The sequence below is a fragment of the Lycorma delicatula genome, chromosome 6, assembly GCF_047948215.1.
Source record: "Lycorma delicatula isolate Av1 chromosome 6, ASM4794821v1, whole genome shotgun sequence".
In the NCBI taxonomy this organism is placed as follows: domain Eukaryota; kingdom Metazoa; phylum Arthropoda; class Insecta; order Hemiptera; family Fulgoridae; genus Lycorma; species Lycorma delicatula.
Genome location: NC_134460.1, coordinates 29,659,048 through 29,676,242, shown reverse-complemented (window position 1 = coordinate 29,676,242; position 17,195 = coordinate 29,659,048). Strand labels below are relative to the sequence as shown.

Below are 17,195 nucleotides of genomic sequence, written 5' to 3'. Positions count from 1 at the left end.
AGTTTTTGTTAAAATTTATAAATGTTAAATATGTGCTTCTCTGGTGACACGGCACACATCAACACGAAAGTGCAAGTCTAGCTCTTGCCAAACTCGTTCTAACATGTCATTTTCGATAGAGCTGATTGCATTGATTATGCGATCCTTTATCTCAGCGATATCGTGCAACATTGGTGGGATAAACACCTTATCCTTCACGTAACCTCAGAGAAAGAAATCACATGGCGTGAGGTCTGGTGATCTTGGTAGCCACAGCATAATATTTTGATCTTCTTCAGACGCACATCCTATCCAGCGCCGAGGTAATGTTGTGTTAACTGTCAAACCTCGTTATGAAAACGGGCAGGACAACCATCTTGCTGGAAAATGGAGTCGTTGAGTAGCTGAGGCGTAAGCCATAATTGTAACATATCTAGGTATATCATGACGTTTACTGTCGTTTCCATAAAAAAGAATGAGCATACACTGCCTCACGAGAGATCGCACAAAAAACGTTTACTTTCGGAGAATCCCGAATGTGTTCCACATAACCCAAACTCGCACGTTATGACGGTTTACTTTGCCGCTAATATGGAAAGTAGCTTCATCGCTGAAAATTATCTTGTTTAGAAAACCTTCATCTAACAACATCTTTTCCTGTACAACAAGATCCTTTTATATAAGAACTTCTTGAAACCGATATGGGCGTAAGAGATTTAGCTTTGAGAGATGACTAGTTACAGTAATATTAAAGTGATCCAAAGACCATTTAACAAGATAATGATGACAATGACCCGACCGCCTTGTTTCGTCAGAAATTGTGAAAAACATGAATAACTGGGGGGGGGGGGGATTCCGTATGTTTGAAATAGATTGAGGTTTCAGTTTTTAATACATGGTTAGACTAAAGAGACATGTATGCAAATCGTTTTGGTTTGAATCTACTAGACAACGGTGACGACAATAGACAATTGAAAAGGGTTCATGTGCTGTACCTTAGAGACTTTCGTTGAAGGTATTCTATTTTTATGTTTTTTTCTTCTGGTATTATTTTTTGTTAGTATTTTTTATTAGTTTTGTTTACTATTGTTTTAACGAATATTGTTGTTTATTAGTGTTTAACGCTGTTCAATTATTCATTATTTTGTCGCGTTATAATAAAAAAAAAACCTTCTATAATTAGGTATTAGGCCTCTATATATACACAAATATAAATATAATATATACGATATATCGTATACATATACACACACACACATATATATATATATATATATATATATATATACATATACGATAACTTAAATACACAACAGACAAAAGATCAGTGGTAGGAAATTACAACCAACCAAGCTTTTTAATTATTTTGGATACCATTTAACAATTTATAATTAACATAAAAGAAGCTTTGCGAGTCAAGGAATTAATTTCCAAGCGGAAGATTTGGAAAAATCATTTTTTTTAATGTAATATTTTTCATGTTAAAATTTAATATAAGTTCGTAGTACTAAAATGATTTATTAGGAAGAAAAGATTTATTATAGTTCTTTATTTTATGACGCGGGGAATTACAGATATTCTACATAATGGTTCTGAGAACAATCAAATAAATTTAACTGATAAATAAATAGACGACTGTAGTATATAAGGAAGCAATAAATAAAATGATTCATTTTAATTGGATTGAATATACGGTGAATGTGAGTAGAATTTTCTACTTGATTACGTATTGTTCTTCTTTTTACTAAATTTCAGGTGAATTGTGAGAGTTAATTTTTATTATTATAAAAGCCATTAACGTTTTTATTTACAATTTTATTCAATTACGAATATTTTAGAAAATTATTGACTTCAACAATTAAAAATATTAATTTAATATTAAAATTTTACTTTTGAATTATTAATTATTTTATTTAATTGAATTAAAATAATAGATGTAAGATCTAGAACAGTTACTGTAGTTACCAATACGCTAGCCTTTACCTATATTGACCTGAGATTAATTTTCATAAAAGGTCTGGTAATTTTCATTATTTTGTCGCGTTATAATAAAAAAAAATATGCCTCTATAATTAGGTGTATACGTATCGAGTAAATAAATAACTAAGATAAAAAATTTTATATTAATATCAATCAAATCTGGAAAATATTAATTCTAATTCCTCGTTTTAATGAAGGTAATTTTTAGATAGTTTGTTATTTCATTTCAAGGCTGTAAGTCTAATCACACTTGGATGAACCGTGAAGGTAAAAAGATCAGTAGTAATGTATCATCCGTTGGTCAATCTGTAATAATAAACTATGTTATTTAAAATTAAATAACATTTCTCCAAAATTATTCATCAATTCTAAAGTATAATTTTTGATTTCTTATTAATACATAATATTTTCGCTTATGAAACAAAACAAGTATTAAATAAGTTTGTGAAAAAAAAATGACACGAATAGATCTGATAAATAAATTATGATACCTATAATGTTTAAATATTTTTATATTTAAGTCTTAAATAGAAAAAAAATTACACTTTTTTTATTTATAACACCAATAAGTATTTAAAACTAATTTATTCAATAAATATTACTTTTTTCTTCATAAATTAAACAGTACACGAAATCATTCAAATTTCAATCTACTTTTCCTCCGTTTTGGAAATGGAGTATCAATATTTTATTTTATAATGGTTTCCTTTGTTAATCAGTTATTTAAAATTGTATTTTAAATAAGTGAGAAAATATCATTTTGTTTCTTCATTTATTAAAAATAAGTAATTCTGTTAAAATTTATTTTATAAATTTGTTAAAAATAATACTTCCTAATAAAATATATTTTACCTAATAAAATATATAATTTGACTGGAATAATAGTAGTTGAAATAATAATAATAATAATAATAAGCAGTAGATTTAGGTTTGATAATACACCCTTCAGATAAATATCTAAAAACCATTTTCGGTTTCGTTTTTATTTCGATTTTTTAAGGGGTGAGACGGTGTACAGCGCAACAGCTGAACCAGTACAGCCTTTGCCACTGTAACCCGTGTGCATGATGTGACTGACTGGCTGCATCTGCTTTCAGTTAATTGACTAAAATAAAAAAAAAAATAATAATAATTGACCGTGACGGGAATCGCAAGTAACAATACAGAACTAACGGCCTCCGTGGCGCGTGTGCTGGCGTCTCGGCCTTTCATTCGGAGGTCTCGGATTCGAATTTCGGTTAGGTATGGCATTTTTCATACACGCTACAAATCATTCATCTTATCCTCTGAAGCAATGTCTAACGGTGGACTCGGATGTTAAAAAAAAAGAAGAAATAAAAGAGAACTATGTAGAACTGGTAAAGCCGCGACGAAGATATGTGTGTGTGTATATATATATATATATATATATATATATATATATATATATATATATATATATATATAATTTTATAAAATCATTAAATGTAAAGTTTTTTGCTCGTTTTTTGAAATGAAGTGAACAAATAGTTCACTTCATTTGAAATAATCTTATTAACCTTGAGTCACCACCATGCGGTGTCCTGTCTCCAATTTGAGTAACTTTTGCTTAAGTCTTTTTTTTCTATATTGTGTATATTTTACGAGAAAATCAACTGAGACGATTAAAATGAAACATTTTGTATATAAATATATATATATATATATAAATATAAATTCATAATATTAAAATATTTAAATCATAAAAACAACAAAATTATTTGTTTTTCTAGAAAATAAGTATTACATCTATTTATTCCGAATTTTAGTTGAATTTCTCTTTATATGGATATCTGTTTAAAAATCAAAATAATATGCAAAACAGAAGGAAAACGACTTGTTCACGAACATGTGCTTCTTGGAAATATTGAGCTATTTTTATTGCTCTAATATTTTTACAATATTATTTAGGACTAATCATAATACTATAAAATATTTAAATAAAATACTTAAATACTATAACATATTTAAATTGCTAAACAATACGTTTTATTATTATGATTTAGTTTCTAAGAAAACTGAAATATATATATATATATATATATATATATATTACATAAATTTTGGTCAATGTCGCGCTTCAGAAAAAAATATTGGACCAATATGAAAATGAATTTAAATATTTACTTTGATTAAAATTTTTAGTGTTGTATTAAATTAAAATATTTAAAGACTCCGTTTCCTTTTAACGATAGATAAATAAATTATCAGTTCTTAGTAGCTTAGAAGGGGAAAAAATTGTTGTATTAAAGTTTCAAAAAATTTCATTTTAAATATCTTATTTCTTGATGTAGATTCCTAGTTATCTTTCAGAAAGTAAAAGAGTTTACGTGATATTCGTGCTCAAGACATATTATTAAAAAAAAAAATTTATTTAAAAAAAAAAAAAAAAGAAAAGACAAACCAGAGTTGACTAGTCAACTCTGATTTGTCTTTTCTTTTTCTTCTTGACTGCTTCCCAATATTTCTTCATTCTGTCAGATCTTGCTTTTTTGAGTTCTTCTGAACAAAAAGTCACATCGACTTTTTATTACAAACTTATCTGAGATATTTATTTCCTTTACGTTTTTCTTAACTGGAATCATACTACCATTTTAGCTTTTATTTATTAAATTTATGTTTATTTAGTTTTTATGTATAGGTTTTAAGTTTTTTAAATATTATAAAGGTTTTTAGTTTTTTAAGCCGTTTTTTATAAAAATGATTAAGCTTGAAAACCTAATATAAATTTAATATGTTTTTAAGATGCGTGCGCGCGCGCGCGCGTGTGAGTAAATGTGCAAGCTTTTCTATCCTTGAATGCATATAAATTTCTATGTGATATAAGAAAGAGAAAATTTTAAATTCTAGAATAATATAATTTGATTTAGTATAATGTCGGCCGATGTTAAAAATAAAACTAACTTATCCTGCACAATGAGTTTAAAACAGCAAATGTATAAAAAATACAGGCTGACAGTAGAATTGTAATATACTGTATAATGAATAAATAAATAATTTTGCGTTTATATTACCAACTTATATGTTTACAGGAAAATATTGTGTAAGAGAAAAACATGAAGCAGTCAATAGCATTTATTATATTATTTTCAATTGCTTGTATACTCGTATTAAACACAAACGGAACACCTGTTTTTGAAGGTGAATCTACTACCGAGGTAAGAATTAAAAAAAAAATAAAATAAATTTTGTATTTAAAAAAAGATAAATCAAATTTTTTAGAATTAGCAAAATTAGAAAAAAACTGAAAATTATCAAGCTTAAATTTCCCAACAGATTATTTATTTTTTAACATTACATTTGTTTTATATGTATTTTAATGAGAAAGATTAAATGAGTTAAAGATGTGCATAGTTTAAAATTTTATTATCCTTGATAAAATTTTCAATTTGACCATGAAATAAGCTAAAATTTGTATTTTTGCAGAAATCAAAATTTAATTCTTTCCCCAGTAATAAAGTTAACATTTTTTTACCTTTATGATACTACTTAGTTTAACCTTTTTTTCCTCTCCGGGAATCACCGTCAGGTATTAATTCAGAGGATGAATGAGGATGATATGTATGAGTGTAAGTGAAATGTAGTCTTATACAGTCTCAGTTCGACCATTTCTGAGATGTGTGGTTAATTGAAACCCAACCACCAAAGAACACCGGTATCCGTAATCTAGTATTCAAATCTGTATAAAAGTAACTGCCTTTACTAGGATTTGAACGTAGGAACAGTCGACTTCAACACGATAGATAAGCAAATATTCATCCGTAAATAGAAATAGCTGTAATTTGTGGACTATCAAAGTGATGTTCACTACACAGTGACAGTCATCCTTTGTTTTCGCTCCTAGGATCCTTATCCAGGTCACTCCTCTGGTTACATCTCCTAGGTTCACCGCATGGAAAAGTTTTAGTCGTTTGGTGTCATCGCTTTTGTCCATTAGATTTACTTCCAGATAATTTACACGTTTAGTTTATTTAACCTCTGTCTGTACCGCGAGCTAATATTTGGATCTCTTTGCAAATAGAAGGTAATCCTAGATAATCATGAATTTCTCTACCCCTAACAAGCCACCGCATTTCTGTTATGATCCTCGCAAATTTATTTTGAAATTTTTGAATTATCTCAATACTATCTTCTGTTACTTGTCGTATCCCGTAGCTGGAACCCATACGTCCAGGAAAGTTTAAACATAACTCTGTAGATCAACAGTTTATTACATAACGTTTACTGTAAGTTTCTGCCAAGTAACCGGTTTAGATCCCTGCACTTGATGTTAACTGTTTCCTCTTTTCTACCCCATGGTCCTTCCACATCAGGCAACGATCCAAGTGTAAACCAAGGTACCGTACCCGATCTGTGTGAGGGATGTAGACGTCACTCAGATCAACACGTGGACAATCACCCCTGGTCATCGTAGATGTCACACGGCTTGATTTGTTCTGATTCACTCACATTTTACAATTCGTTAGCCACACGTGATCTCATCTGAATCTGGTTGTAGTTTAGCAGAAACTTGATTCGGATCTTCATCATCGGCTAGGATTGATATGGCGTTTGCAAACGTTGCGACAGGGACGTAATCTGGAGCAGAAAGGTCTGATGTGAAAATCGAATACAGAACAAGTCTCAGAAGAGAACCCTGAGGAACTCCTGACTATCAAAGAACGTAGATAATTCCTGATTGTACTTAACGTACGGAATGCGCTCACCAATGCAACTCGGAAGGTCTGTCAAGTAGCTAAGGGAGGCTCTGTTTTAACTTATACAGCAGATCAGGCAGCTAGACATTATCAGTAACCTACTGAATATATTTGTTCTCATTATGCACTTAAAAAAAATTAAACCTGTTAGCTCTTTAATAAAATATTTTTAAATTTATTCGCTTAGAATATATTTTCGTAGAACTGTTCAAGAGATAAAACAGATAAAATTATAATAAAATTTCACAGTAACCGTGTAGAAATCTCAAATTGAAAACTTCTTCCATCTTCCCGAGACAATTTTTTTTTTGTAATTCTCACTCTATGAATGGATTTTCATAAAATATTTCAGAGCATAAGAACTAATGTAAATAAAATTTGACAACAATTTTTGCACGAAATATGTTTTTTCTTTTTTTAATTTTGATTGAGGTCAACTTCTGGGTTTTAATTGAGGTCTACACAAGTAGTAGCTATATTATATTCAATATCAGCTTGTAGATCATGAAATCTTGTGACATTATATTATTATGAGCTGTTTCCATAAAAAATTACTTTTTAAAAGTATAAATTTATAATCAACTCCTGCGGTATGATAGAAATTATTCTCGCCATGATTACTCACTGAAAAATGATAAAAAAAGTTATATTTCGATAGGTTGAAAATCATACCCACCGGGTTGGTCTAGTGGTGAACGCGACTTCCCAAATCAGCTGATTTGGAAGTCGAGAGTTCCAGCGTTCAAGTCGTAGTAAAGCCAGTTATTTTTACATGGATTTGAATACTAGATCGTGGATACCGGTGTACCCTTGTAAATATTGACGCAAAAATTTTACCAACTAATTCCATCAAATACAGGAATTTCTGTACAAAATTTAATCAAAAATGGTTTATTCAGTCAAAAGTTATTAAGCTTCAAATACTCCGACACACGTGCAAACATTATCCTCACTTTTTTGTTTCTTGAGGTTCCTGGGTGATTAAACGTCGAGTAATGTAAAAAAACCCATAACGCATTTTTGACTAATTATCATACTTTTCTTCTTGAAGCGTAGCTTGAGAGCTACGATATCAGGAAAGTAAAAATGAAGTAGAAATGAAATATTTGTTATTTTATTGTTATAACAGTAACAGGATTGTTACATTAGACGGTTCTGTTTGATAAGGAAGAGAACTACCTGTTTGTAATACAGTGTAGCCCGCGGGTGCTTACTTCGCCAAGATATAACTATTGTAATCGAGCTCCGGTTAGCTGAGTTATTCGCTATAAGGATGAATATAGATGTGTGGAGAATTCAAAAGGATTTTGATTAAATTGAATTGTAGGACATAATTTTCGTTGTTGAGATCAACATCAATGTTATAGGGACATTCTTTTACGAGCCCGCCGTCCTCTTTTGTTAGCTATTGTCGGTGGCTACGGTACTGTTTCGCGAGAGGCAGTCACTGTGATGATTGCCGGCATGAAACCCTTGGATATTTTGACTACGGAACGTAGCCAGCGGTACATCTCAAAGAAGGAAGGACTTCTTACGTCAGGGCGTATGCGGGAAATTGAAGACCAAGATTTTGACTCTTGCCAAGCTAGGTGGAACGATTCTTCTACTGGTCGATATACGCATGGTATCTTTCCAAATGTTAGGGAGTTGTGTGCTATTAGCTCAGTTTCCCCCAATCGGCATATTACTCAATTTCTTCCGGGACATGGTGCTTTTAGGGATAGTTTGGCTAGGTTTAGGTTGGTTGACTCCGGCTTGTGTCCGGAATGTAGGGTTGATGACACGGTGGACCATGTCCTTAATGTCTGTCCGAGGTACGAAGCTGAGCGTACCAGAGTTAGCAGGGAACTTGAGAGAGTGAACTCCTTTTTTGATCTGCGGGTCAACTGGAGGATTCGCAGAGAACGGACGATTTTGGCTGGCTTCCTGAAATTCCTCGCCCAACGTAGGGCGGCTGAGGGAATTTAGCAGAGTAGGAACCCGGGTGGCTAGGGTCCGTCTGGACAGTTTGATTGACCGAAGGTAGGCGTTTTGGCAGTAACCCACCGGGTTGGTCTAGTGGTGAACGCGTCTTCCCAAATCAGCTTATTTGGAAGTCGAGAGTTCCAGCGATCAAGTCCTAGTAAAACCAGTTATTTTTACACGGATTTGAATACTAGATCGTGGATACCGGTGTTCTTTGGTGGTTGGGTTTCAATTAACCACACATTTCAGGAATGGTCGAACTGAGAATGTACAAGACTACACTTCATTTACACTTATACATGTCATCATCATTCATCCTCTGAAGCATTATCTAAACGGTAGTTATCGGAGGCTAAATAGGAAAAAAAAAGAAAGAAAAGGCGTTTTGCCAGCGAGACACGGCTAGTTAATAAGGGGTGTCAAATAATTGTTAAGCTGTCGGCGGAGCGGCGCTGCGCTGCCGGGGGCATTAGATGCCATGCAGCCGTGGGGTGTAGCGGAGTTTTGATGAGGGTATTTAGAACGAGCAAACGACACTGTCGGCGGGGTGCGGCTGCGCTGCCGGGTACATGGGACACCATGCGGCCGTGGGGTGTAGCGGCGCCTCGACGGCGGTTTATTGTGGTGAATGTCACGCGGGACTCTGTGATGGAGCTGAGTGGAAGTAGGCAATCAATTCGCCTCTCCGGAGTAGGCAATCAATCCGGCTCTCCCTGGTAGACCAGACCGGAGTCCGTAATTAACCTAAGTCAGGGGTTTTATTAAAGTTAAGGTAACTTAAGTTGATTTCATTAAGGGAACTAGGATTAAATTTCGTTGTTGCGATCAACACTTTTGGTGTTATGTTGTTGTTATTTGCCTCGAATTACGAGACATTCACGAAATTTGCTCATTATAATAAGTAGAACTAGGCGCGGGGTTTGCGCTTCCACGAGCTCAGAGGGCGACGATGTAGGACATTTAAGATGTCCGGACGATGCCCACAGCGAAGGCAATAAGCTGAGTTAATAAATCACCGATGCAAATGTCTACCGAGGCATTTACATCGGTGGGATCCCATCGAGGCCAGGCTTATTACTATGATATGTAAAAAGTCAGAACACAATAGACAACTCCCGTTAAAGCCCAACAGGGCTAGAATGGTGGTGAGGTGTGGCGACCGGAACATCACTAGGCGGGTATCTTCCCCTACCGGGTTGGGATGTTGAGATCAACATTTTGCTTGATTGGTATGAGGATAGTATTTTTGGTATTTAAAGATCCAATCAAGTAATTATCTGAGTGGATAGTCTAATTGAAGTTAAATATAAGAAGAGTTTTTGTGTGAAACTTTCGGTGTTAGAGGAAGACACGAATGCGCATCCGCGAATCAGTTAATTTGATAGTGATTAATCAGAGGATTAATGATTATAAGTTATAGTAGGTGGTTGTGGTTGAAATAGGCCATTCGATGGTGATAGAAGGCTGTGTAAATACACTGACTGATAGATATGCCAAGGAATCTACATCGGTGGCATTCTGACAGAGTTCAAACATCAGTTTGAACTGATGTTTGAACACAACAGTGTTGATAACACAACAGTCATCAGACTGTTGTGTTATCAAGCTCGGAGGGTTTAAAAGACGACCTCCGGTAAAGCCCATGAGAGCTAGGAACGGAGCGGCTGGTGTGGTGATCGGGATCGTCACAAGGAGGGTCCTTCCCCAACGGGTATCAGAATGTAATATATTGTAATAGTTGAAAAGTAATAGTAATTCTTAACTAAAAAATAAATAAAAATTATTAACGGTATAAATAAATAATTGGTTGTAATATACATTTGGGTAATAAACTACCATGTATCGATAACGTTAAGGACTTTTTTTGATCCTAGGATTTTAAGAAAATTTAGTTTCAGTTTAGAGTAAAAGTGATAAAAATACCTAACATTACATAAAATTATATACAGCGCTTCTCTCTCTCTCTCTCTGTGTGTGTGTGTGTGTGCTAGCTTATATTTTATTCTTATCCGTATATGATTACAATAATACATTTCTTTGAATTATTAAAATTCAGTTTTACCTGCACGAGTAGTTTAAACACGCTATGTTTATTATTTTTAAAGAGTTAAATATCTATTATTTGTACAATAAGATTTAAAACTTTGTTTTTTTTTTCTTGAATTACTTCTTTAATTTGTATTATTAACGTTAACTGTGTTACTGATAGGCTTCTCGGTACAATATTAAAGAGCCGTGTGGATACTACGCACTCTAAAATTTTGAAACCTTATAAAAGGTAACATATAAAAGGTAACCCGATGAGTCATAAATCATTAACAAAAAATGAAAAAGCGATTTTTTTATAATAAAAATTCTAATGCAGTAAAAAAGAGAAGTGAAGTGGTTTTCCATTTTGTAGTTAACATAAATATTCTCAGAAATTTGCAATTAATGACAGAGAAAGTGTAACTAGCGACTGCCTACTTCAAATACTTTAAATTGGATAGCTATAAGAAAGACTAGTCCGGACTATGTACAAAAAAATTAATCTATCCCATTTTATTGTGAAACGATCTGTATAACATTGCTTCAACTAAACTAAGAAAAAAGATTTTACAACATAGGTGATTTAATCAAACTTTACATGCTCTAGTGCTGATAAGTAATATTTTTAAAAAGTAAGACTATTACAAACAATAATAATAATAACTTTTATAAAATTCTCGTTTTAATTTGACTAAATAATTCTATTGTTATCATTAAATTTAATAATTAAATATATATTCTCAATTTCTAAAATAAGTGAAGAATAAATACTATCCTATTAAAGGGAATTTGTATGTGTGTGTGTGTGTTCGTCCCGCTTAGTTTAGTACCAAATGTACAGATTACTAGTGGAAAATACCGATTCGTTTGTATCAATTTCTAGAGTTAAATTTGTAATTTAATTTTCATTATATCAATTTTCATCATTCAAAAAAAAATACTTATACACAAGAGTTAATCAAATTTGGATACCTAATAATCTCATTCCGAGAACCGCTCGCCAGTGCAACCCGCCGGGAGGGCCTAGCTGCAGAGGTGTGCCGTAGCCACGCCCTCCGCAGCTAGGCTCTCCTACCTGCAGCCATACTAGGTGTGGAGGGTGTGCCTAAGGCACGCCTCTGCAGCTAATATTTAAATAATATTATGTACTTGTAGGAGTTAAAACTATTATTACAAATGGCTGTAAAAATATTGTTAAAAAAATTAATTTATCATTTAAATACAACGAAAAAATTATTTTCAGAAAAATGTTAAGGAAATCTGTTCTACAGACGTTTTTTTGAAATAAAACACTGATGTTCATGAGATTAAGATTCTAACATTATTCTCTATTTTTAAAGGGAAATCCGTAATTGAAACAATGTTCCGATGTAACATATCGATAAGAAAATTTGAAATGAAAAGCTTGAAATAGGAATGCTAATACTATTTAAATTTTTTGTGTAATAAGAAACGTGCAATATACCATTATCTTTAGAAATTATTAGTAAAAACTGTCTATATGAAACAAAGATAAAACTGTATTTATTTCTTCGAAGAGCTTATTTAGTCAAGTTCTACAAAGCGACCGAAGAATGTTTTATGCTGAATTCCCTACATAGATAAACTTGTAAGGAAGAAAACGTTGTTATTGTTTAACAGTTAAATCTATACAAGTAAATCTTTCTAAGTGCATGTAAGAATGATGATAAAGAACTAGATCTGGCTTGCTGGTGTAGTGGTCATCGTGCAGGCAATTTAATCGGTTGGTTCTTAGTAATATCTAAATAAAAAGTAATAAGTTTTTTATTAGCCACTCCATTATCATATTAAATTAGTGCAAATCTTTTTTAATCGTTACATCCGTCTGTCTAAGAACGAGTAAGAGTGGGTTATGTATCTTATAAAAAAGTAAAGATAAAGAATAGTTGTATAAAAACTTATGTAGAATATCATTTTAGAAGTTGAAATTTATAAAAAAAAAAGTTATAGAGTTTAATAAATTTCATTCTTTTCTCTAATAAAAATGAAAATGAGGCCTTTATTTTAAAGAGAAGTTTTGCATTTTGGTCCTTTCTCTTTCCTTTTTAGCCTCCGATAATTACCGTTCAGATAATACTTTAGAGGATGATATGTATGAGTGTAAATTAAGTGTAATCTTGTGCAGCCTCAGTTCAACCATTCCTGAGATTTGTGGTTAATTGAAACCCAACCACCAAAGAACACCGGGATCCACGATCTATTATTCAAATCCTTATAAAAGTAAATGCCTTTACTTTTCGCGTTTCGCGTTACCCACGTCATGTTTGCAATTGAAGGACGCCCAGCAGGCAGTTTGTCACTCACGTTTGTTCTTCCGTTTCTGAACATTTGCCACTATTTTGTGATCATGGGGCGTGACATTGCATTCTCACTGCGTACCTCAAAAATTTGGCGATGAATTTTACAATAATTGTAATTTTTTGCTTAAAAAATCGGACTACTAATCGCAGTTCTATGCTGGACGAAACCTCTAGAGGACATGCCTTATTGACAAGGACACTGAACACGTACTGAATGTTGTTCAGAATTTCTGCTGTCAGAGCTTGAACACCTCAACCCACCCAGTGCTGCCACCATACAATATTAATATATATCCCTTTCAGTTCAAGAACACGGCAAGGGTGTAACTTATTTTTTGATCCACCTCTCGTAGAATTGGTTTTTCTGTATATTAGTTTTTCAAAGTTTTTAATCTGTATTCGAATTACATAACTATTTTAAAAGGCTTCCTCTATAAAATTGTCAGAATTTGATTTATTTTTAGCGATTAGTTTAATCTGTATTCAAAATAAAGTGAGGATAAACACCTGCAGGGTTGAATGTCATCTGCATTTTTGAGAGCTCGTTATGTTCAGTATGGTGTTTAATAGTACAGGGAGTACAAAAAAGAATATCAGATATTTAAAATTATTTAATATCTCTTAACTTGATTTACAGTAACGAGACATAAATAAAGTGAAAGAGTAACTCTTATAACTTTTTCTACGTATTTAATGTGAGCATCTTACGCCAAGCGGCACAAATCCAAACGATAGTAGAAGAGTTCGTTCTGTACTTTAACCTGTATGTCCGTATTGATGAAAATGAGAGTTCTTTTAATCCCGAATCTTAAATCAGATGAATCATCAGATAATAGAGACACATACCCAAGATAATTTATAAAACCCCAAAGGAAAAAATCAAAACGGATCAGATAGGGTGACCTTGGAGACCCCACCAAAAAGCTCTGTCATCGAGTTTATGTCGATCGATTCAGCGGTAGGGAGAAACGACATTCAATCTACACAATACAAAGTTAACCAAGTGAGGAGGTACACTTTCTTAGTTGCCAAATAAAATTCTCTGGAAAGAGATATACAAATAAGTATATATTCAAAGAAAATACGCATTTTCAAATAAGCAACCCGTCTAACGTTTGCTTCAGCGATACAAAAACGGTCCGTAAACTTGCTGTCAGCATACTGCACAGAAAACATTTAATTTTGGGAACTTCTCGCATTGTAAGAGTTCATGAGGATTTTCTGACTCAAGGTACAGAATCAGAGATTAAATTACATGAAAATGTATGTTAAATGAACCACCAAGATGAAATGTTAACACTTCAGTAAATAAAATAAAATCAAGAAGTGTTCATCTTCATACTGTGACATTTCGATTTCGATGTCGAAACGAACAACGTTATCGGTAGGCTTCAAAGTCCTTAACAGATGTAAACGGTTTGGACGCATATGTAAACGTTTCCTTAAAACATTACACACTATCATCGCTGGAACTGCTAGTTCGCAATTTTAATAATTTTTTTAGGACTATGCAGGAAAGACTCCCTGACATGTTCAACATTCTATTCAGACGTCCTTAGTCTTCTCATAATCTTCGTTGTTGTCTCTTGAAGGATCATAATTAAACCTTATATGGAAAACAGGCTGAACTACTTACACTAAAAAAGCGCAAAATTCAGTAATAATGATGGTAAACACCATCATTGCCAGTAGGAAAAATAGGGAATCAATCTAAGGTCATAAGCAGACGCTGACCTTATTGCTCTTTGATGGTGGGCTTAAATCAACAATCAATACCTTATCCATAAGATATTACAACAAATTAAAACCCCGATTTTTATTTTGTAGATTAAGCATATACAAATCAGTAGATGGAAAAATACATTTTTTATGATACTTCACTTTTCACCTTCCCAAATAACCCTAGTATAATGTGACCGCGTCTAATACTTTTCGGATAAGACAGCTGATCTGTTTGGGTTAGCAATAAATTTAAAAAATTACGATATTTTGTAACGTGGTTGTTTGTAACCACTTTTTACCTAGATTCTTTACATATTTTATTTTAAAACGGATGGATCCTGGTATCATCAATATCAAATCCATCCCTAACATTATTGTAATAATTTTGCTTATTTTCTTATTACTATTACATAACAATTTTTTTGTGTTTTCTATTTTTAATTTTTAAATCTACTGACTGCAAAAAAAAGTAATACTTGACTCCAGCATAAAAGGAATTAATCAAGGAATTAAAACTGGTAACGAAATAAGGGTTTTTATTTATGTATTATTTGTTGTTAATAAAATAAAATATGTTTTCTATTCATTATGCAAAAATAACATATTTATTTTTAACCTTTGTTTTTAAATGCAGACCGTACGATACAGAAGATCTCCTGGTAAAGGAAAAATCACCGTTGATGCGCGCGTAGAAAATGATGAGTACGGAGGAAATCAACGGTATGTAAAAGGAGAATATACAAAAAGAATATGGGGTGAAGATAAAGGTCCACATGTTGATGGAAGTGCTTACTATAAAAGAAACTGGGGTGATGGCCCAAAAGAGGATTTCGGAGGTGGTGTAATGCTTACTGTACCATTAGGAAGAAATTGAATACAAAATATCATATTAATATGATAAAAAAATTTTCAATAAGTTCATTGATTCCTATATATTTTTTAGTATAACTAAAAACGTACATTCATTAACTATTTAAAACAATTATTTTAACAATTAAATTACTGTATTATAAAACTGTAAATAACTTTAATTCATTAAAGCAACACTAAAATTCTTCAATCTGTGTGTTTTTTAAAAATATTATACGTATGTTATTCTTCTACATTTACTTATACCTTCGAATCTTTTTTAAATAACAACTGTCATTTTCTTTTTTACATTTAGAATTTGACTATTCTAACTTCTCCAACTTAAGAGAAAGCAATTCTTAACAAGTCAACAAGTCTTAACAAGAAGAGCGAATTTTAGCTACTTGAAAATATATAATTTGAAGTTAAATATTTTCAAAATTGCCCAGCTCAAATTTTTTCGATTCTAAATTGAGCGTAACTCAAGATAAACTCGATAAAACTTCGTCAAATTTTCACGACTTCAGATACACTATTACATCATATCTAAATCTAAAGGAAATTGATCCATATTTTTATAAGTTTTCGAGCCAAAAAATATACATAAAGGCTTATATATATATATATATATATATATATATATATATATATATCTGAATATATATTTATGTATAAAACAATTCAACCATACTTCATAAAATTCTTACATGCCCAACTTCAGATACATTACTACAGCATATCTAAATTTCGATGAAATTGATCTAATACTTTTGTTGTACTTTTGTGATTTTTGAGTCACAGAATTTTATACGTAGGCCTATAAATAAATAAATAAATAAATATATATATATATATATGTAAGGATACCACAATTTAAGTAAATAGTATTTTTGTACTTCTCATACCCTAAAACTTAAAACAGATAATTTTCACCCCTACACCAACCATATGACCAGAAGTAATAATGTACTTTCCTTTGAAAAAATAATAAAAAAAAAACTTAGAAAGAATATATTTAGAAAATTAAATTTATTTAGAAATTTATTTAAATTAAAATTTTGCAGAAAATTAAATCTGTACGGATTTTAGAAAAATCAAGGTAGGACATAGAACACGATTTGTGAGAATAGTTTATAGTAATAAACACACAGGGAGAAGCAGGATTTAACTTCGTCTGGAAAAGTTTGAACTTATCTTAAAAATGACTTTGAAATATGTCTAAGATAAAAAAAAACAAAAAAACTGTAATATAGTTATGCTAAAACGCGAGAAAAAGTAAACATTTATTAATGTGGTCGATCTTCTTGGCAGAGGGACAACGTCTTTGTCTTTCATCCGGAGATTTCGAATTTTAGTCACGGTCAGGGATTCTAATATTTTTTCACACGGTACAGAAAGTTCAATTATTTTCCATCGGCAGCTGTTACAGCGTGTCAGCCAGGATACGGAATATAGAAAAATTAATTGCATATAACTGAATTATACACATTCAACACATTTATTCATTTTTACTTGAGAAAAGATTGTAGATATTTAATCGTTTTAAAAACATAATTAATGTGAAGGCTTTATCAAATGTAATTTGATTGCGTAAGTATGTAGATTTTGAGTGAATTTATTGTAAGAGCAGCTATGC

The 17,195-nt window shown here is 31.9% G+C and overlaps 1 protein-coding gene across 1 annotated transcript; it reads left to right on the top strand.

The window, feature by feature from the left end:
* The first annotated feature begins 1,593 nt into the window (after positions 1-1,593).
* LOC142326801 (uncharacterized) lies at positions 1,594-15,770 on the top strand. The gene is made up of 3 exons (XM_075369514.1): positions 1,594-1,734; positions 5,010-5,135; positions 15,345-15,770. The coding sequence occupies exons 2-3, from the start codon at positions 5,034-5,036 to the stop codon at positions 15,582-15,584; spliced, it is 342 nt and encodes a 113-aa protein (XP_075225629.1). The 5' UTR covers positions 1,594-1,734; positions 5,010-5,033; the 3' UTR covers positions 15,585-15,770.
* The last annotated feature ends 1,425 nt before the right edge of the window (positions 15,771-17,195 follow it).